This window comes from Dermacentor albipictus, chromosome 1 (genome assembly GCF_038994185.2).
Source record: "Dermacentor albipictus isolate Rhodes 1998 colony chromosome 1, USDA_Dalb.pri_finalv2, whole genome shotgun sequence".
Lineage (NCBI taxonomy): Eukaryota > Metazoa > Arthropoda > Arachnida > Ixodida > Ixodidae > Dermacentor > Dermacentor albipictus.
In genome coordinates, this window is record NC_091821.1 from 173029502 (window position 1) to 173051198 (window position 21697).

At 40.4% G+C, this 21697-nt stretch overlaps 1 protein-coding gene across 1 annotated transcript in view; it reads right to left on the reverse strand.

The window, feature by feature from the left end:
* Positions 1-21536, reverse strand: part of LeuRS-m (Leucyl-tRNA synthetase, mitochondrial) — a 66041-nt gene extending 44505 nt beyond the window's left edge. Inside the window, exons 1-6 of the mRNA XM_070529487.1 lie at positions 21256-21536; positions 18466-18549; positions 11918-12046; positions 9464-9555; positions 7676-7736; positions 5718-5807 (exon numbers count right to left, since the gene is read on the reverse strand). Of these exons, the coding sequence (XP_070385588.1) occupies positions 5718-5807; positions 7676-7736; positions 9464-9555; positions 11918-12046; positions 18466-18549; positions 21256-21336 (537 nt within the window). The 5' untranslated portion in view covers positions 21337-21536. The remainder of the gene's footprint in view (positions 1-5717; positions 5808-7675; positions 7737-9463; positions 9556-11917; positions 12047-18465; positions 18550-21255) is intronic.
* Between the last annotated feature and the right edge of the window lie 161 nt (positions 21537-21697).

Consider the following 21697-nt stretch of genomic DNA (forward strand, 5'->3'; position numbering starts at 1 on the left):
CTCTTCAATAATGCTTGCTGGGAATGCTATCAACTTACATTATTTTAATGTCCCCGGGCGTACAACATGAACTATAGTTATCTGATAATAAAATTAAATGACGAGTTTTACAGAAGCAGTGAAACAAACATTTGGTCAATTGAAATTCTTCTCATCATGTTGTACTTGCACCCAGAAGAAAGCACTGAACTGTCATTCTTGAACTACCAATGCAACAGTAATGTGTGGACAGTAATGTCTTTTAAAGGGAAGAACTGTTCTGGAATACCAACTAGCCCGTACTCAAACCTTGCTGGCAGTCTAAGCCCAGCTAAACCTGCTGTCATTATGTAGATGATGCCAGTGGCTGACAATCTTCAAGCTATTGGCAGTAAAGGAAACTTACATATGGTACATCCAACTGGTTCCTACGACGCTATGGCTCGGAGTGAAATGATGTGGAGCACAACAGAGACTAGAGCCAGAGGAATCTTCCAGCAGGTAGTATTTCAGTGTGATGCACATGAGCAGACTTACAGACAATAATAAATTACCCTAAATTGCCCTTTGACCCCTTTGTGATGTTCCCACTCCTTTCTTCATGTTATGGACACTGGAGGCTGTGGAGGCGTATGCGATTCCACCTAATAGTCTGCCCTCTAGACAATCACACGGTGTTGTTTCTTTTTCCCATTAATAATGCTTTGGTCACTACTTGTGGCATTGGCATAACGACTTGATAAACCCAGATTGTTTCAGTTAGCTTACAATAAAGTTGGTACAGCATTCATGCAGAACCCGCCCCAAAATTTCTTGAGCTGACAGCAGTAGCGTAACATTCAGCATAGTGAGTGGAGGGAGTACCTTTTAGTGAAACATGTCGCAATATTAAGGTACTGCCTTTCATAGCTGATTTAAGTGTATATGTCCTGCTTGAGCAGAATGAATATGCGAAAGTCTTTTTACATAGTTGGACAACGAGGTGCTTGGACAACAATGGGCCATAAACTCTTGCCACTGCCCAGGCGGCACGTTAAAGCAAAAACTATCAGCACCTTGCGCGGCAAGTTGAGTCAACTCTGGCACGGAGGGACCAGTCTGCCTACGTTGTGCTAGCGTTGAAACTGCATGTGTGCTCTTGCTTAGAGCAACAGAAATGGTGCGAATTTTGCTTTGTGACTTCAAGCCAATAGCCAAATTATTCGCTTCCACCTGCGACATATGCTGTACGTAGATGGAGACATTCTTGGCATGAAAGAGCGTGCCTTTTCTTTTCTGCTAAAGTAGCAACATTTGAAGCGATGGAAACACACATCAAGTGTTTCTTGGGATGTTGCCACACCATATGTGAAGCTATGCTTTGACATAATTCAATAGACTCTACGAGCACGACTCGGCTCGGTATTCGAGTAGCTGGTTCTTGTGTGGCGCTGCTTCAACACTCTTGTGAGCCCTTAATTTTCACTTACATTAGTGTGCTCAAAGTGATTAGCCGCTTCTTGAGCTAATGCACAGAGGTAATGATGAAGTGTGCCCATTACATTCACGCCACTGAAATATCTATGCATTTTGCTGGATCACTGCTACTCCAGCCACACTTTGAAGATAGCAAAATGGAAAACTAAGATTCAGGGCCGTGTGAAGGGAGACATAAATTCAGATTTTTGTAATACACGCTGCCTCACGGTGGACTTCTAACGCATTATTATCATGCATTGCAGCGCTATCGCAAGTCGGTGACAGGCGTTATGCTAACCAATGGTAATTGAAAAATTTAAAAGGAATTAACTCGTCTAGAGTTATCGTCTTGAATGAATCGGCCCAATTAGCCAGACAGCTCCTCTCTAAGTGAACAGCACCTCCAAGACATAATATACCTTCACCGGATGCTGAAGTAACAGGAGCCTGCCCTGGCCGCCAGCGTGAGAGCAGAGAGGCAGTGAAGCCTATGAAGCATCGGTGGGGGGAACCGAGCGAGGAATCACATTGCCCGGAGAAACAATCTAGAGAAGACATGTATTTTATGTTAATCTTGGTTTATTAAACACTTTCTCGCCCTAACATGGCAACAAGGACATCTTAACCAAGCCTCTTCAGACAGGCAAAAGAATGATGCAAACGTCTGGCAAGGCCATTAGGAATGTCAACGTACAAGCACAAAGAGCACAGTCGCTTGTGATTTGTGGACTGCCAAATAAACAAGGCCCACGACACGAAACATGTGTCGCCTCACGTTTTAAAAAGATGCATTCTGTTATTGAACACATCGATACCATGCTCTGCCCCAGCCAGTTTCAAAGCCACAAACTGCACTGTCTTACAAGGTGCCTACTGTCCCATAGTTGAGCTTCTACTGCGACAGGTGGTGCAGTCCACACCTGCAAACTCCACTGTTAGGAGCGTATAAGCTTGGTCTGGCTGTACGCATCCAGAAAGGCTAATGCTGGCCTTCATCTCTTGTTGATTGAAATGTCATCCCATTTACAAGAAGCCCAAGTAGATAGCATCATGAACAGCTATGCAGATGCTGCCCATCGCGCTGCAAGGGCACTTGCCAGAGCTTGGCATGTTGCAGCACTCAATTTAAAACTTTTATATTGATGTGTTTGCTTCTGCAGGCCACAAATGCACATGTGCATCAAGTTTTGTCCTCATCTTGGGCACTGTGCTTGTTGAAGTGTGTCCCACAGAACTAAAGAAAGATTAACACAGCACTTCTACTGCACATGTTAAAATGACAAACCTAGAATAAGCTATGACAACCCTTCTGCCTGCATTAAGATAATTCCAGGCACTTTAGATAATTTGCAGGCATTACCACACAAGAGCACAAAACCAAAATTTCAGCAAAACTTTAGTGACTACATGATCCTGCACTATGGATGAGTCCACACAACTTGAGCAGATGACAGTCACAAAAGAACAAAAGTGCAGAATTGAAAATATATTTTGCTTTTCCAGGCAGTGGTATCTTTATCTATATTATATAGGGTCAAAAGAATGATAGCATTGGTAATGATTTCCTTGCATTTTGTTGTATCAAAATAATAATTTCTCATGATGTGGTCATAATTTGACCAATAGTTGTACCATGTCCCCAGTACACTTTCAGGTTCACTGAAAGATGCTGGGGATTTGAAGAAGCCTCAGCGAAGCATGAATAAACTTTAAAGCTCTATTGTGCATCCTCTATGCCGCACAACTGAGCAATAGTCTACTAATATTTGGCTCGGGTGTTCATCTAGTATGGTTTATTTACCATGTTCCAAAAATGTTGCAGGCCCCATTGAGTATGGCCTTCATAAGAAATAGGTCAAGTTTGCAGCATTTCACTTTATGCAAGCACCAACCTAAAGTGAACAGCAATATATAAGCTGGCCAGAAATAAATGCAAACAGGAGAAAAACAAACCATACCACACATTTCACTTTTCACCATAAACCGAAGTGTATGACATGGTCATCATTCATTAAAAGGTGTTAGTTTGGGAGGTTAAACATGTTTAACGGGCAGTTATACTTACATGCCACAATTTTATTTTAAGCAACAGACTCTTTTCCTAATTCACAAGTATGAGCCTTGAAATTGACTTCAGCCAAAGTAATGGCGACTTAATTATCTTTAAACAGGGACAAAGTGCCAACTGTATTTTCTTATGTTTCAATGATGCACCTCGTTTCATAATGGGAGCCAAATTAACACTGTCCACTTTATAAAACACACTAGCTGCACACATAGCCCATAATTTAAATATTGGCATCAGCTTGGGAAGCTGCATTGCAAGAAAGCTGGCTTAAAAGTTAGGAAAAGGGACCTATTACACATGAGCGGTGTTCTAATTTGTTTACTGCCGGTAATGCTTGATTCCAGCCCGTCTGAAGCCAGAGAGATTAATAATCAGCATGAAATAAAATGTGGACAGAGAAATGTTAATAAAAACAGCTCTCACTTATACTTAATGGGGAGCATGACGACATAGCAATGCCTCTAAGATGGCTGCTTGACATGCTGTAGCCCCCAAATATCAAGTATGAATATGGTTCGGACCAATGTCAAGCTCCCCAGCAAACAAAGAAACGAAAAGACATGTTCAGCTTTGTTCTCATTTCTATTTTGCTTATTATAAGCAATGACATTCCCTGTCTTCATAATTGAAACACTGCAGCTTATGCTATAAAATAATGCAGTCATATCACGAGAAGCCAACAAACAAAGACAGCAACAAAAACATAGGGGAAATTACTTGTACTTACTAATTGAATTCATGAAATGATTTCACACATAATGTGAAGACATGGGATCATTCCCCACCTGCGGCAAGTTGTTTTTTCATCCACTTTCACTGCCATTATTTATCATTTCTTTAATTCAATTAGTAAGTACAAGTAATTTCCCCTATGTTTCCCTTGGTGTCTTTGTTTGTTGGCTACTCATGATTTGATCAATAAAAATCGGGCCCCTCGGTGAACGCCCTTTCTTCTCATTCTAAAATAATGCAGTGAAACTTTAGTGCTTGCGTGGCTGTTTGGTGAGGAGTTTCGCTAAACCACAGTATGTCTTCAGCTGAAATCGCTGACGTGATGGCAATGCTACGCCAACGCCACAATGATGAAAGCCTTCATCAAGAATAAAAAACGACACATCTGTTTTCTTTCTTTTCTTATTATTTTTTCTACAGCACTGAACGAAACATAATTTAAAATCTGTACACAAGCATGGGACAACAATTCATGGTTAACAACACAAGTTCTATGCTTACTAGAAAAATTTATGCTGTCTTCATATGCATTCATTCTTGCTCATTTTACTTTAAACAATGTTGTACCAACCTGCACAACTTTTTCAATTTATCAGCACATGGAACTCTTGAGGTTCCACTCTGAGCCCTCCAGTTTAGTTTCTCTTTTAAAACCTGCCTTCCTTCTATACCATGATTTTTTTTTTCTTATGACTATACTATCATGTTGGCAGGCTGCATACAAATGTGCACAGCCTTTTCCAAAAGTTTCCAAGTCACCACACATTTGACCAAAGCAAACTCCAGATCATGCTATACTGCTGGCATTTTCTTCTGAGCACTGCAAAACTCTGGAGGGTGATGAGTACTGTTGTTTTCACTTTCTATGGCTTTAGCCTTCCCAGACCTAACAAAATCTGTGACACAATACCTTTTGAAGTCAGTTTATACTGTCAACCAGTTTCTTATCAACCTGAAAAACTAGTACTTGCTTGATCAATTTAGCACCTCTATGTATGTGGACAAAGAGTCAATTTCTTCAGTTCACATAAAAGCGTATTGTTTATCTAAACACACCAGATTTAACATCAAATCACGGTTCGTTTCATTGGTTTCACTTTTCATCCTGAACTCCCACAACAACTGGTATCATTTCAAATGCACGACACATTTCTTTATTTTTTTGTGTTTGATGATGCACGGTATGTCTCATGTCGAATATCAATTTTCTTGAAAACCAGTGGCAGTTTAAATGCGTGTCATTTAGTTCCACCTGCATCTAGCTTAATGTTACAAAAGAATATTTGAGCATATCATGTCTGGTTTAATTTTGCAAAGGATGAAAGCAGATGTCCCACAAGGGTGAACACTGGGTTGCAGCAGGTCAGATTACTTGGAGTGCCACATGACAATCACTGCAAGTACCAATAGCAACTCTGGGCTGGAAACATTTGAAAAGGGCTCTCTGGTGCAGTACAAAAATAAAAAAGAGGGTTCTCACATTTCTACAGTAAACCAATCCTTTCTCATAAAGCTTGAGGAAGAGGTACTGGGTCCACTTGTAGTATTTTGGATCACATGTTGACAGCTCCTGTAAAAATAAATAAAGTGCTGCTATGTTAGGCACAACCTAGGGACAGGCTGAATATCTGTGAATAAAGGGGGCACTATGATGCGGGATGATGTTTTGGATGGATAAAAAAGAGCTGATGAATACATCATCCACTTCTCTATCCACTGCTTTGAATGATCTTTGGCCACACCCTCTAAAATTAAGAACTTTATCTGAATCAGTCAGCTTCCCTTCAGTGAGCAATGAGCTTAATAACTGAGGTGACAACTGCAAGAAAACCTAGTCAGACAAGATAGAGACAGACATTCAAAGGGACCTAATGTATAAACATGTACACAAATGATGTGCACAGAAGTTGACACATATTGACACACCTCACAATTCCTGGCATACCTTACAAAGGTTATAACAGGAGCATTTCAACTGTGTGTATGAGACTGGCATGAAATACAAAGCCCTCAGCATTAAAAAAAAAATTTAGGGTTTTAACATTCAAACACTTAGGTGGGTTACGAGGAACACCGTAGTGGACAGCCCTGGATTACTTTTGACCACCTGGGATTCTTTAATGCACACCCAATACACTACACGAGCATTTTTGCATTATGCCCTCATTAGAATGTGGCCGCCATGACCAGGATTGAACCCATGGCCTCTTGCTCAGCGGCACAAAGCCACAGCCACTCAGCTACCATGGCAGGTCTTCAGCATTTCCTATTGTTATTTCATGAAAATTCACTGTATACAGTCTACGCTGCTTATTACAATGTACCCACGTACAACAGACTTTCAGATATAACGGACCATATTTCAACCTTAGTTTGTTCTACCTATTTTATCAATGCAACGAAGCTCACTTTTAGTGGACCACGCTACAACAGACTATCGGCTACAGCGGACGAAATTAGCGGCATTTTTTTTTCAACATCGGGCCTATAAAACATACTTTTGCCATGTCGACATGAGGTGACAATTGACTTGCGAGGGTCAGCCAACGATGTGGCTCAATATAGGGCGAGGGAGGAAGGCAGGGCAGAAACCCACCCTCTTGCGTGTGAGGCAATAAAGGCGGGGGGGGGGGGGGGGAGACGAAGAGAGTGGGGCTCTACTGCGGCGGCTGCTGCTTACAAAGCGGCCACTGTACCTTGAAAGCAATCTGCGACGTGGACAAAGTGCGCCCGGTGCCGGTAGCCTCGTCTGTGCTTTCGACGTTTAGTTCGTGTTGAAGTGAGAGACAGCACAAAGGTCAATTCGCTCACTGCTGCTGCTGTGCTCATCTTACTTATTTCCTATCGCAATCGATGCTTCTCCTTTCAGACGAAACTATTTTTTTACTTTGGACGTTCGTCACTCACTCTTTGCAATAAAGTTGTTGGACATCGTCACGAGTTTCGGAAGTGAGGCGTTTCGGATATTGCGGACTTCGGATAAAACGGACATTTCTTGACGGTTTATCAAGGTCCATTGTAACGAGAGTCGACTGTACATACAAAAAAGGAAACACGCGAGAATGCTTGCAAACAGTTTCAGGTAGAACGAGAGATACAGAGAGTGAGATATATAAAAAGAATGATGAGACAAGTTATATAACTGGGCATCATGGTCCTGAAATGTTATGTTTTTTTGATGACGGTCTAATAAATTTGAGGTGCCTCATATATGTTTTTGATTTCCTTTTATTTTTACATTGTGTTACAAGTTAATATGTACTTTCTGTTAGTGGGCTGGCAGAATAAATGAATGAAATGACACTTAAAAATCCAAACCTACAATTTTTTTTTCTGCCAAGTGTATATAGTATTTTGTCAGATTTGTCTAAAGATGCAAAACCCTAGCTACAGGTATACCAGTAGTTGAAAGCTTCATCTGTGATACTGAAAACTTGCCTTACTCCAGTCAAAGTTGAAGTTTAGATCCTTGAGCTGTTTTTTCATTGACTGAATATTCCTGAAAAAGATGAATAAAGTAAAGCAAACACCCACATTTCATACAAATTTATAGTTACTTGGGTTATATCGAAGTGGAGCAAAACATAGTTTTAAGAATTATCTGAGCAGCTGGATAGTCCTCACTCAAATATCACACAAACAGACAAAAAGACTCATTTACTTCCTGTACAGTTGAATACTGAGTGCAGCTACAGTACCAGCCCAACTCTTACACAATGGCTATTAATTCTGGAATGAATAAGGCAATGTGATCCAAAGACAACTACTGCACAGCAACCCATAGAGGTATACATCTTATATCGCTGGATGCCATCTCTATAAGAGAAGTCGCATCAAAGAACAACAACTTATTTATTGGTTGGAAGAATTATATTCTGGAATTTTATGTGCCAAAACTACGATTTGATTACAAGGCACACCGTAGTAGGGGGACTCCGAATTAATTTTGACCACCTGGGGTTCTGTAATGTGCCTCCGATGCGCAGGACACGGGTGTTCTTGCTTTTTTTTTTTTGCAGTGTTTTTGGCCAGGGTTTGATCCAGCGACCTCGTGGTTATTTATTTATTTGTTACAGTAGGATCTCGGTAAACAGAATTTGCACTAAAAGCAATAACAGCCTCCAAATTTGTTAGTTTTGTATTTGGGTAATGCGAATAAAGATTTTGTTAATTGGAATCCAAATTTTTGCAAATCTCTGTGAATGGAATCACTGGAGCAAGCTTTGAAAGATATTTTAGAAAAAAGCATAATTATTATTTTTTTTTGTCAGCATCTGTTTTTTATCAAAAATAAAAAAAGTCCTTAGAAGCGGTGGCAAAGACTTGGTTAGGCAAAAATTTGATAGATTTTAATGCATAGCATGACCAGACTTAGACAGCTTCATGGCTCAGACATGCCTCATAGAAGAATCAAAACAAGGACAACCGAAATTTCGGACACCTTATAGTGCACCATTTGATAATTTGGACTCTCCATGCACAACCATGCATTATTTGGCCACCCACTAGAGCAATAAGATGTTTTTGTTTTGATACATCACCAGCACCCCCTCGAAACCAAAACTAGCAAAACCAAAATTCAGTAGCCATCAATAGCACCCAAACCGTGGGGAAAATTATAGCTGCTACATTCACTACTTTATGCTTAACATATGTAAATGTTAAGAGGCTGTACAACATATAGTGCTATACCTCTGTGCATCTTTCTTAGCAAATGGAACTCCTGGTAATCAGAAGATATTTCTCCGGTCCCTTGAAGTTTCATTTAACAAGATTCTACTTTAATTGCCTATAACTGCAAAAGTTGAATGTTCTTTGTGCAGATATTTTGATGAAAACATGGTATCTAAATGCCATATGGCCATATAGTAGATATACTTCAAGCTTTACATAACACTGTACAGCCACAAACTCTAATTTTATTTCTTGTTCAGTAAGTTTACACCTACTTGTCAATGATATCCTGCACCGATTAACGAAATGTATACTGCTAGATGCTGGAGACATATGCAAATGTTGAACTCGTAGCTTGTGACATTGAAGACATGCTGCAGGATGTCACATAACTACCATTCGCTGTAACGGCGCTTGGAAACTAAGCAGTACACACCCAACACCACAATAGTGCACCAGTGAACCCTTCCACACAATTGTTTTGATGCCTGGTAGGGTATGATTCTTTCTCTTTCATAATTTTACACACCTAATTTTAGACAAAGTTCCCACCTTTCTGTCCACACTCTGGGATTCTCATTTCTTTCCACAGCTGCATTCTCTGCTGGCAAGCCAAAACTGTCCCAGCCCATAGGATGGATGACCTGCATCCAGGAAAGCAGTTTTCCAGGCTTAAAGCACGGTAGAATCATAGTTATATGCAAACAAACTCTAAGGCAATAATAAAACTGTGTTTACATGAGCACAGTGGATATATTCACAAATGTTAGGTCACACTTATTTTTAACTGGAGTTGTTGAAAAAATTTCAATCCATTATTATTTTAAACTTATGAATGAGTGTGCTCTTATCACAAAAGAAATCAGTACAATATGTACAAATTTGGAAAAAAAGCATTGTTAGGGAAGTGTTTTCTTTAATTACAGCTAGAAAGCGACGAGGCATGACTTCCTGCAAATTTTGAATGACTGTTAGAAGCTGTTTTGTATGTTGCGCATTCGCCTGCATGTACATATTGCATGTGATACAACAGAAAATAAACAGTCGAAAGTTGGTGCTCCCCTTGTTCCCTTCCATCCATCCTTGGTTTCGCCAAAGCGATCATATTTATGGTCTACTCAGAAATATGAACCGACTAGCCCAGCAACATGTACTTCTGAGTTGCCCCTTCAGCTGGGCCCCTGTGTGTCTGCCAGGATAATAAGATGTCGACTGCGATCTGCTAGACTGAATACACAGAGACTAGCAAAGAAAGAATTTGTGAGCAAGAACTGGACTTCCAGCGTAAAGTGGATAAAACAGCATGACAGCTGGACCCCTAAGCGACAGTAAAAAGTGGTCTAGTCAGACGAACCTAAGTCTTCTCTCTTCTGGAGTGATGGGACTCGTTACGTGCGATGTCTTAAAGGGGCCAAATTTTATCCTCAAAACATGGACGAATAAGAATGATGGTGTGCAGCTTCTTCTCTGCTCATGGAGTGATGGCACAATGACTGAGGATGTGTACAAGAACATTGTAGAAAACAACAATGATTTCATGGGCATAAAGACATTTCGGCTGTCATTTTATATCACAGCAAGAAAACGACCCAAAACATACAACCGCCATTGTGAAGGTTCAATTCAAGAAGAGGAAGGTGAACTTTATGGACTGGACAAGCCAATCTAAAGATTTCAGCCCTACCGAATACTTTTGGAAAGAATTGAAATGCTGCCTGAAGCAGAAAACCATGTGCTACGCCGACAACAAAATTGTTCAGCTGCATCAAGAATGGTCCACGATACACCAAATGGTCGCTGACAATTTGCTAGAATCCATAACTCGTCATTGTGAAGTAGTAATTGAAGGAAATAGCTTTCCTACAAAGTACTAGCCATGTATTTTTTTTTTTTCAAATTTGTGCACTTATCATAAAAGGAGTCAGTGTAAGACATTAAACTAAGTTTAATTCACTCATAAGTTTCAAATACTAATGGATTAAGATATTTTCAATAATTCCAGTTAAGAAACCATGCTACTTAATAATTGTGATAATATCCACCTTTCTCGTACACACACAGTGTTCTGTACTTATCATATAGTTTAATTTTGTATATCATGTTTCTATCACGATTTAAGACCAAAAATGCAAAATATCGTATCTTTTTGTCCACCACTATAGCTCTTACCTGCTAGTTTGGAAACCTGTACCTTTAGTGACCATGGCGTGAAGTGATATACAGATTATTTTTCATGCAAGGCTGCATTCTCAACCTAGCACTGAATCAACTTTACATGAAGCAAAATGAAATGTACAGTATAACTGCACAAATTATGAAGTAATGTAATTTAAAACAGTCATAGCATGAGCTCTACCTTGAAGAATGGGTGCTATTCATTGAAACCCACTTGTGAGTCTTACGTCATGAACCTCAGGTAAGCCATGCTCCATCAGCGAATTGCCCATTGAGAACAGACCTAACATCTGTATGAAGGGGGTAAGAAGCTGGTACACTTCTATTCATATGAAGGAAAGCAAGGGGCTTATTGCGAAAATGTCCACTTACCTATAGCGAGTTTTGTGCATACCTACGAGTATTAAGCAGTGACACACATGCAGAAAAACCTTTATGAGAGTTTCTTAGGTGGCTATCACAGATGCCAACAGAACAGTTAAAGCTTCCATGACAGCGCATGCACAGCAGCATGTCTTAAACATTATGAAAACATGTATATGAATACACTTTGCCATAAATAGTGTTACACTAATATTTTTACATGTGCTACTGTTTTACTCATGGGCAGGTGCTGTGATAGCAAGACTGTTAAAGCATACTATCATAGAGCTTTAGCAAATTCATTCATGACATGCAGTCAAATATTGATGAAAGTGGCCAGCATTCCAAATTCAGTGAAGGTATTTTTCACCTACAGCAACTGTCACAGCCAAAATACTAGCTTAGAAGACAAAATTCTAACGCTAACACTTTCTGTGATTTCAATGATATGCCACCTATCAGCCCTACCTGTTTTCCGTGCATGGCATATAAGCGGGCATATGTGTCGCTGATGGTGTATACACGAACATGTCCAAGGTGCAGCTGTCCAGAGGGGTATGGGAACATAGACAGAACGTACATTTTTTTGTCCGGATCCTGCAGTGCCAGAACAAAAGCACAAACACTGTCAATGCAAGGTAAATATACAGCAACACAATAAATACACTCAAGACAGGTCATGCTCTATTCAATGGCAACTAACCATAAAACTTCGCCCCTTCACACAGATGCACAATAAGCACAAAGTCAGCTAGCTGCTGCTTGGATAATAAAAACATTACATCTACATATGATTTGTTCAGTGAAGTTCACATTGAACATTTTTTACTGTGACAACAGTTAAATGCTCGAAGGTGGGTTTCCTGTGTCCATCTGTCTGTACTTTCCATTATACCATTGTTGTTTTGGTTTTATCAATGTTATGGTGTTGTAAAATGACCCCATCAGTTTTACTATCATCATGTGGCAAAGAAGAAGAAAACTTTACCCACAACCACTAGTGATTGAACTGGTGCCCCTGTGGCAATAAGCAGTAGGGAGCCAGATGTGATAACCAGAGCTATCCCGCAACATTCACAATTGTGCCATGCAGACTCTGAGATGATAGCATCTGTGCATACTGTAGCAGGAGGACATCCGCTTCGCAAAGGCAAAGTTGTTCTTGAGCAGATGGTGGTGTGGACTGTAAGAACCTGTTGCTGTCAAAGTAAATAAGGTCAAAGCCAGATTCTGCTTATTATCTGGAATTCTTCTATAGCAGACGACGCGGCCATTTGTCAGCACTGTATAAGCCTCACCAGTTCGTCTAACCTCACTAAGGCCACTGATATCCCAAACAATGTCTGATAGCTCCTCAAAAAGTCCTGCTGAGCTATCACTCAGAGTTCGGGTGTTAAATGTTGCCAGGGTCAGTTTCCATTGGTGGCCTGTCCGGGTCCAAATATTCTTAGCACCCTCTGCTGAGTTACAGGTATGACCACCACCTTGGTCAGGTGCACCACAGCTTCTGGGGACTGAGGGCCATTGGTTGATCGAATGAGTCATTTGGGAGGGGGTGGCCGAATACTGCACCGGGGAGGCCAGTTCCTGTTCTGGTGAGGCAGTGTCTTTTTTTGAAGCTTAGTGGGTCTTCTTAATTTGGTTGTACCTTGATTAGCATAGGCCCACTGGCTCTCTGCATTTTTGCTGGTGTCAGGCGTCACTCCAAGACATGTCCATAGCTTAAACAAGATATAGAATGCAGGGAGCAGGACTATCTCAATAAATCAAGAAACAGCATTTCTTCTTATGACGGCATCACAGAAGGCATGCTTGCACACTTGTTTTATCATTTTTGTCATTTTATACACCTCAATCATTTCTCTTGTAACGTTAGTTTGGGGCCAATACAAAATGGAATAATCTTCAAAGAGCGGAATGCAGCTGCATTTTTGGCAATATATGCCTAATGGCCTGAAGTAGTTTTTGTCATGTGTTGCTCCTTCAACTTAAGCCTGAACTGATGGTGTAATTTTTTTAATGAGAAGCAAGAAAGAAAAAGGCCCTGAGAAAAAGGTCCTTTATGTCTACAAAAAAATGCTCCATGGCTTTTTCTGTGGACATAAGGGACTCTTTTTTATTCTCTTCTGCAGATTAATTTGATGAAATTAATTTGAGCATTGACAAACTTGGAGCAGTCTAATTTCAGCATGTTTCTGGGTTTTCATGTGAACAATTTCTTTAACTACTATCTTTTTACCTAACTCAACATTTACAACATACAATACAAATATCGTCAAACAAAAAACTAGTGTGTGTATTGAGTCCTGTGTTGCACCCTAAGTGACCTGTACGTAGCTATGACCAAGTTCTTGAAAAGCAGTTGAACAACACTGACGTCACCACTGTATTTAGGTTTGTTGATATTTTAATTTTTATGAATACTGAGTCTTGTATTCTTTACTTAGTCATTTCGAAAAACTTGACCCTGTTCACTGACTGCTTGTCCTGTCTGGTGACAACACACCAAGTGTCGATTGGCAATATTATCAGGTATTTATACTTAGGTCTGTACTTCTCAACGCCACGCGTTTTCTGGAGCTATGATCTGAGAGCAAACGAGCCAGCGCTTTCTATCATGTCTGCATATTCAACACTTGTAAAATGCACCTAGTAATACAACATAGCCTCAATGATTCTTCGTTGCAGTCCTGTAACCACAAAGTTGAAACCAATTCGTGGGGCAAGGTCAAGCATGTGGTTGCTGCTGGTTACCTCTAGTGACTTGCGACTGTTCACATTGGTAGCAGAAGGGCTGAGCAAGAAGAGTCACATCGAGCAAAACAAAAAGCTCAGCTCTGCTAGAGTGAAGAAGGTTGTGGTTTTACCTGACATACAGAGCATTTCCTATAATCTCAAAAGGATAGCAAGAAAGGCCAGAGTGGATGTAGGTTATCCTGCCCCTGAATGATTGCAGAAGCTCTATACAAGATGGTTGATGCAGACAAAAAAGAGATGAATGCCTGCATTACACAACATCGCAAACAATTTGTGGATTAGTATTGGAAACATTATTTACTCAATACCCTTGTTGTGCATAAAAAGTGTATATATTGGTCAGACAGTCCTGTGCATTAATCAAACACTGAAGGAACATCATTATAATCTAATGAAATACTATTTCAGGCCATTTAGGCATGCATGGCTGAGAATGCAGCTGTATCTTGATCTTTGATGATACTTCCATTTTGAATCAGACCCAAAATAAAATTACGAAAAAAATTACTGACACATACGAAATCACCAAAATAAAAGACGGGTGCATGAGCATGCCTTCAGTGTCACTACCAGAAAAAGAAATGCTGTTTCCTGATTTACTGCAATAGCCCTGTGCGCTGTATGTTTTTATTATGCTGCAGACAACTGTATGGTTCTATGATGTGTGCCTATGAATGTATGCTATTCTTGTTGTATTTCCATTTAGCTGATATGTATATACAGACCTGCCAACCTTAGAACTTGAAAAATTACCTTTGTAACCAGTAAATACTAATATGTAATGATTACTCAGGATGTCACCTGTTTATTCAAGATTTGCAGGCTCTGCACTGCTTTAGGGATGCTGTCAAAAGGCACTTTATTCTATACAGTCGCAATCTGCACCACAACTGTTTATGAAGAAAGAGAAATATTGTTATCTATTTGAGTAGCACAATGCTACAAAGGCTATGAACAGCTGCAAAAATTTGATGTACATAAGCATGAAGCATTAAACTTTAATGAAGTGCATTCATGAAACATTCATGTAACAGTGACTTGAATTTCGGTAGCCATTATAAAGTGGTTTCATAAATTGGCGTTGTGGCTACATGAGCACGTCTGTGTAATTGACAGGTCTGAAAAATCAGTCAGTATCTCTATTTTGATCTGTTCAGAAAAGGCTTTACTATAAACAAGGTGCAAATGAAAATTTTTTATATTATTTCTGTCAATGTATGTATTGTAAGTAATGTAGTATAATGTAATGTAATGTAGTCAATGTAGGTACTGTAGTAATGTATTGTAAAATCTACCATTTGACAATAAAATTGCACAAGTTGGCAAGTATGTATATATAGAGCGTCCCAACTACCATGCACCAGGATTTAAAATATGAAAATGCCAAGTAATGTAGTTTGCCGTTAGTCAAATTGCATAATTAGTCTGAATTAACTAACTTCTCAAATGCTATAATTAGATGAAAAGTGTCAATGAGGAAATCGTAGAGCAACATGAAAAACTCCCCGTACAGCTTTCTGTTGCTGAATAGGTGCTATATAAATATGTTTTTTTCGAGCGTGAAAACAGCCCGCGAATGCACGCAAAGTTCCTCTAGCAGCAAGTCACATAGCAATTTTGGGTGTATTTGCAGGCTTCTTTCATGCTCGGAAAAACACTTTCATGTAGCATGCATTGAGCAACAAAAAGCTACATTAGTGGTTTTTCATGTTGGTCTACAATTTTCCAATTGGCACTTTCATTTAATTATAAAATTTGAGAAGCTTATTTCTCAATTAAGACTTATTATATGACTAGAAAGAATGCAAAAAAAATTTAATTTGAGTATCTCCAAGCGACAGCAAACAACATTACCTTAGTTCTGTCCAGCTACGTGGCAGTTGCATATGTTTAAATCTTGGTGCATGATAGTTGGGACACCCTGTAGATTGCCTACTTGTGAAAATAAAAATCTGTAATTGAAAGTAACATGTGTGTGTCTTCTTTCTCTGTATTTGTTTGGTTATGCTGCACATTATAAGCACAAAGAGTCATAGGAATGCGTTGTATCACACTCTGTATTTGTTTAACTCTGTCTTCACGCCTACTTTGCTGGCCCTGCTATTTTAATTAGTAAAGAAAGCCAGCAAGAACACACACTCACTTGCACATACAGCCATATCCACTTTGTTCAACTATAGTTACCCAGCATAAGAAATTGATCAATTTAATTCATGGTATTTGATCTGCTGCCACACACCAATTTGGTGTGTGTGTGTGTGTTATTTTCACTGCTTCTGAACAACTTGAAGACTGCCTTTCAGTTTCAGTTTTGTGTGTGTGTGTGTGTGTGTGTGTGTGCGTGTGTGTTATTTTCACCGCTTCTGAACAACCTGAAGACTGCCTTTCAGTTTTATTTAAGTTTTGGTCACACTTGTCTTTTTCTGGCCTTTTCAGAAAGCTGTAAAAATGAAATGTCAACTAAAGGCACCACTGTACCCTCCAGTGCACCATCAAATTTTCCAAAATAAATTATGCAGGTGCATTCTGAAAAGTAAATAAATAAATGTATAAATAAATAAATGAGCACCTCAGCCACTTCAGCAGCGCACATTTTTTTTTTATTATGATAGCAGCAGCAAAGACTGTAGATTGCATCCAGTCAGCTGATCTTCAGCTCAAGTACAGCGATACACAAAGATGAGCTTTCTTTTGGCATGCTCAGATCACCTTTCATTTGTGTTCTCGTTTGTTTCTACTTAGTTCTCAAAACACCTTAAGGGAACAGGGTAGGCAAATTTTCCGAAAAAAATCGATTTTTTGTTTTTGTGTAATTTAAAATCTCTATTCTTTCCTTAACATGACCCAGTGTTTCATTTGCGCGCACGCGAAATATCTACCTCAAGATCAACATTTTTCGAAACCTAGGCAGCATCCAGCCACGCCCCCTTTGACACATGCTCGGTAACTTTGCCTCTCCTAGACTGAAAAAAAAAATTTTTTTTCACCGCCTTGTTTTTGTCACGTTTAGTAGAATGGCTGTCACTCAACTGGCAACAGTGAAAACCTAGCTACCATATTTCACTTAGCCAAACGAATCCAAAGACGCAGCTGGATTATTCGCAACGCGCGGCGTTTTGCTCGTGCTTTGGCGTGTTTTCGCGGACAATCGAATTTATTTATACCTTGGTGCTGGTTATTTAGCGGTAATGCAATGACGAAGCCAAAGCGGTGCTTCAAAAACGTATCTTAAACGGAAACCGGCCTAGGTAGACCTCCAATGACGCCAATTCTCCGCAACACAATCCAGGAGTGGGCGCCGTGGCCACCACGTGAGCGTCTGCATCGAAGCTTTCGCGCTCGGCGGAACGCTCGAAGCGGAACGCCGGTGTTTCAGCAGCTCTCAAAGCCTGAGCTTCTCCGGAAATGTCTCCATGGAAAAACTCAGAACGCGAATGAGGCGCCCAACACCGTTGTATGGGAGCGCGCTCCGAAGAATGTCTTTCTTGGCCTCAAGACGCTGAAAATAGCGACAATGGATGCTGTGCTAACTTTTAATGACGCAAGCATTGCTAGATCCGTCATTTTGAGGTCATTCGGAGTTTCTCCAGGACGGTTCACAGTCCAGTGGTTGCGCGAAGTTGACCGCCGTCAACTGTACTTTGCATAGAGGGCTACACGACTGGTAACTAAGGAGGCCCGGAAAACAAGGCAGCTAGCACAGAAAACAAATGTTGACGATGGAGGGGACTACCAGGCTGGTGGCTATAGAAAAAATGTGCCAGAATTTGTTTCTGTATTCCTATATTGCAATAAAGCTCTTTCTTCCACTTCAAAGCCAATTATCTCAAAACACCAAATTTTGCTGCATTTGACCCTTTTTTTTAGAAACTACAAGAGCTAGGGAGAAAATATCTTCCAGATATTGAGTAAACATTACAGAAAGTCTACTGAACCAGGATTATAAATATCCTTGTAGGGGAATTTTGTTTACAGGCTATTTACTGCAGATTTTGGCTTTAAAATTTGGTGGGTCCAGTAAAAAAATGAAAAGAAAAAAACTAATTTTTAAAAAGAAATAATCCTGGTTCAGTAACACTGCCTAACATTGCTGATTACAATGCCACCAAGTTTAATGTTCTAACCCCAGCAGATCACGAGAAAAAGGGTCACAAACATAGCCTAAAATGCATGGCAAGAATAGGACCTACCCTGTCCCCTTAAGAGCTTTAAGACGCTTTGTTAAAGCAGTGGGCATCTAGTCCTAACAGCATGCTTACCACATGTTTGGGTGGGGTGCGATTAATCTTGTCCTTCCAGAAATCTTCAACTTTGATCCTTGTTTCTGCATTTATCTTTGGATTCTGGAACAGTAAAAAAAAAATATTTACAAGAAACAGACAGATAGATGCATTAATTTTTGAGGGATGTTCTAAACATATGAAACATTTAAATAATAATTTTAAAAATTTGACTTCGCCAATTAGTCTGCAGTTTAAAGTAATAAGTTGAAATTCATTGTTACAAAGCTGCATCTGATGCGGAAATACATTTGTTATATCCTTAATATAAGCATATATAAACACTGATCTTGGCTAAGAAGATCTCAATCACTGCATGGTCGCAGAAGCGTGTCAGTCCACTCATTTAAATTGTGTCAGGCCTCATTTAAATCAAGTCAAGCGTAGGCTTCAAGTTAAGATGCATTTCTGAATACGGAGCTTAGGGTTAAATTGAATTTCATGACACATGTATGCCGCTTTCTTTCATATATAAAGGCACTATTTGTTGGTCGCAAATGCAAGTGGTGATCTCTAGCCTTCACAGAGTTGCATGCTAGGTATGAAATGGTGTACAGTGATGCAGATATTTGAAAGTACAGTGAAATTAATTTATGTGCTGAAAATTGTGTACGTGATATAACTTAATTGTGAACAGTAAACACCTAACAGCTTTAAGATGTAACCACACACAAAATCAAACCAATTTAGTCTATACATATAGGTACAGAAGTATTTGTCTCTTGTTGTAACAAGTACACTGAATGAAATACAAGCTGTGATCAATAAATATGGTGAATGAATTGCTGGTGTGTGGTGAAGTTGGTACTAATCGTTGATGGTCAGGTCAGTGAATCCCACAAGTTCTGTCAGTCATCGTTCACGAAGCCAAGTGGTTCTCCAGACATGCAGTTGGAAGGAGAACGGTTTTCAGACATTGCTGACATCTAACGCAGTGTGAACACTGAACTCAACCAAATCTCACAGAGACTGCCTTCACTAAAAGTATGCGAGATCTCTACATGTGTTCTCAAAAGTGCATAACCACGAGAGGCGATAATTTTGTAGGACAGTAAGCTGTATTCCTGCATGCATGTACCGCCTTACCTGCACATAAATCATGATAGCAATCATTCACCGTATTTATTGATCACAGGTTGTCTACTGCAAGCTTTATCAAACTCGTTATGGAAATTTGTACACATTAAGTTAGTGCTCTTGTTTTTAACAATAAAGTCACTGCCCATTTGGCTTCCCGTGTAGGGGTTAAAGGATGGACTTCGGGATGAAAACCAAACTTGGGAGTATTTATTTTACATTATTTACAAGGAGGTGAGAGACAAGTAACAGTCGTACAGTCATTACGGGCCGGCAGCAACTCGGACGCTGCGGCCCGCGGCAAGAAGTTCGAGAGAGGGGAATCAGGGAATGCTCTGGTCTCTCTGGAACGCTTCTTTTAAACCCTTCGAGGACTGGAAGTCGCGTCATGTTCGACCAATGGGAGAGTCCGCTCAGATGACGCCACTTTCAGCCAATGGTTGGCGCCCGTATCGCGTTGTCACACCCGGCGGCTCTCTGCGGTCTTGCCTCGCAGACTTGTAATGCGCTTCTTCAAAGGAGGAGAAGTGGGGGCGCTCATGCTCCATTGTCCGAAGGCCCACCTGCTCCCGGTGCTACGGCCCCGCAGCGGTAGCAAATGTCTTCTTCAAAGGCGAAGGGGGACGATTGGGCTCCATTGTCCGAGGGTCCCTTCTAATCCCGGCGGCGTACGAACTTGTTTGCAAGTGTCCTGCCTCAGGAATGTGGCAGCCCTGCTTCTGCATTCCTCAATTAGCTGTGCTGCGATTCGAAGTGGTTTGGGGAACTCGAAGTAGCCTCAGGAAACGGCGCCATATCTAACACCCCGGAATATTTATTTTGTTTCTTCAGGTGACATTTCAAAATTTTCGGTCTTACATCCAAAAGTATCACACGACCTATGAAAACGCTGGAGTGGAGGAAATAATTTTGACAACCTCAGATTCCTTAATGTGCATCCAAATTACAGTACACAAGTGTTTTTGCATTCTGCCCCCATCGGAATACGACCGGGAATTGAACCTGCAAACTAGTGCTCAGCAGCAAAAGTCTGTGCATTTCCCACCTACGGGTTTCTACGTGCAGTACGTGCAGACATAAACATACTGTCACATTATTATCAACTGATTTTTCAAATATTTTTGCATGTTGCATACTGTATAGACGCATAACGTTGCAGGTGAAACATGCACCTGCAACGTACGTGCAGGTGCCACAGGATAGAGCCGAGGTCGATCGCAGGTCAGATGAACTAAGTGCCCTCAAGCTCGTTTAAGGAGCAGACCTTTCAATTCTAGGTAAGCCCAGGATTCACGTAAATGACGAGTGCGAATCAGCAACCTTATTCCAATCATGGTATACAAAATGTACTGTACGGTTACAGTACGTGAACGAGTAAAATGAATATGAATGAAATCTTTAAGACATTACGGGAGAATAAAATGAACATGAATAAAACCTTTAAGACATTACGGGAGAAAGGAACATACCAGACATGTTGTTTTGCGTAGAGATAGAAAAGAAAGTATACGGAAGGTTCTACTTTGTACATGGGAAAACTCAGGAAGCGAGAACAGGGGCAAGGAACAACTTCAAGGTGTCGTCTACTTTCTTGTTCCGTGTATCGATGCTATGAAACCTGCGTGTCGGCTGCTTCGGCCGGCTGCTGAGCATTACCGGGTCATGAAAAGTATGAATGCAGGGTGCACTTACCCATACTGATGTAAGGCTAAATATATGTCTAAAGTTTCGCTTTTTTCGATTCTTTGCAAGGGCGCGTACAATTATATGCATACTTTGATATCACAATTGGAAGCATTTAACCCAAGAGAACACGCTGCAAGGGAACATGCGGACCGTTTGCAGACCGTGCTAAACTGACTTGGCTTGACTGGTGCTTTTGCTCACATGCAAAGACAACACAGGTCACACACAGACGGAAATTTCTCAAAGAAAGCATTAGTAAGTTCCTACTGCTCGTTAAATTGCCGTCACATGTTTGCACGTCACAAAGTTTGCCGAATAAGGTTACTCATCGCAATTATACAGTCACCGGAGCGAAAGTTGCGATAGGTAGAGTTAATGTGCACTTCAAGTCCTTCAAGTGCAACTATTAATTGTGCAACGTATCAATACTTAACGCACACACAACTTA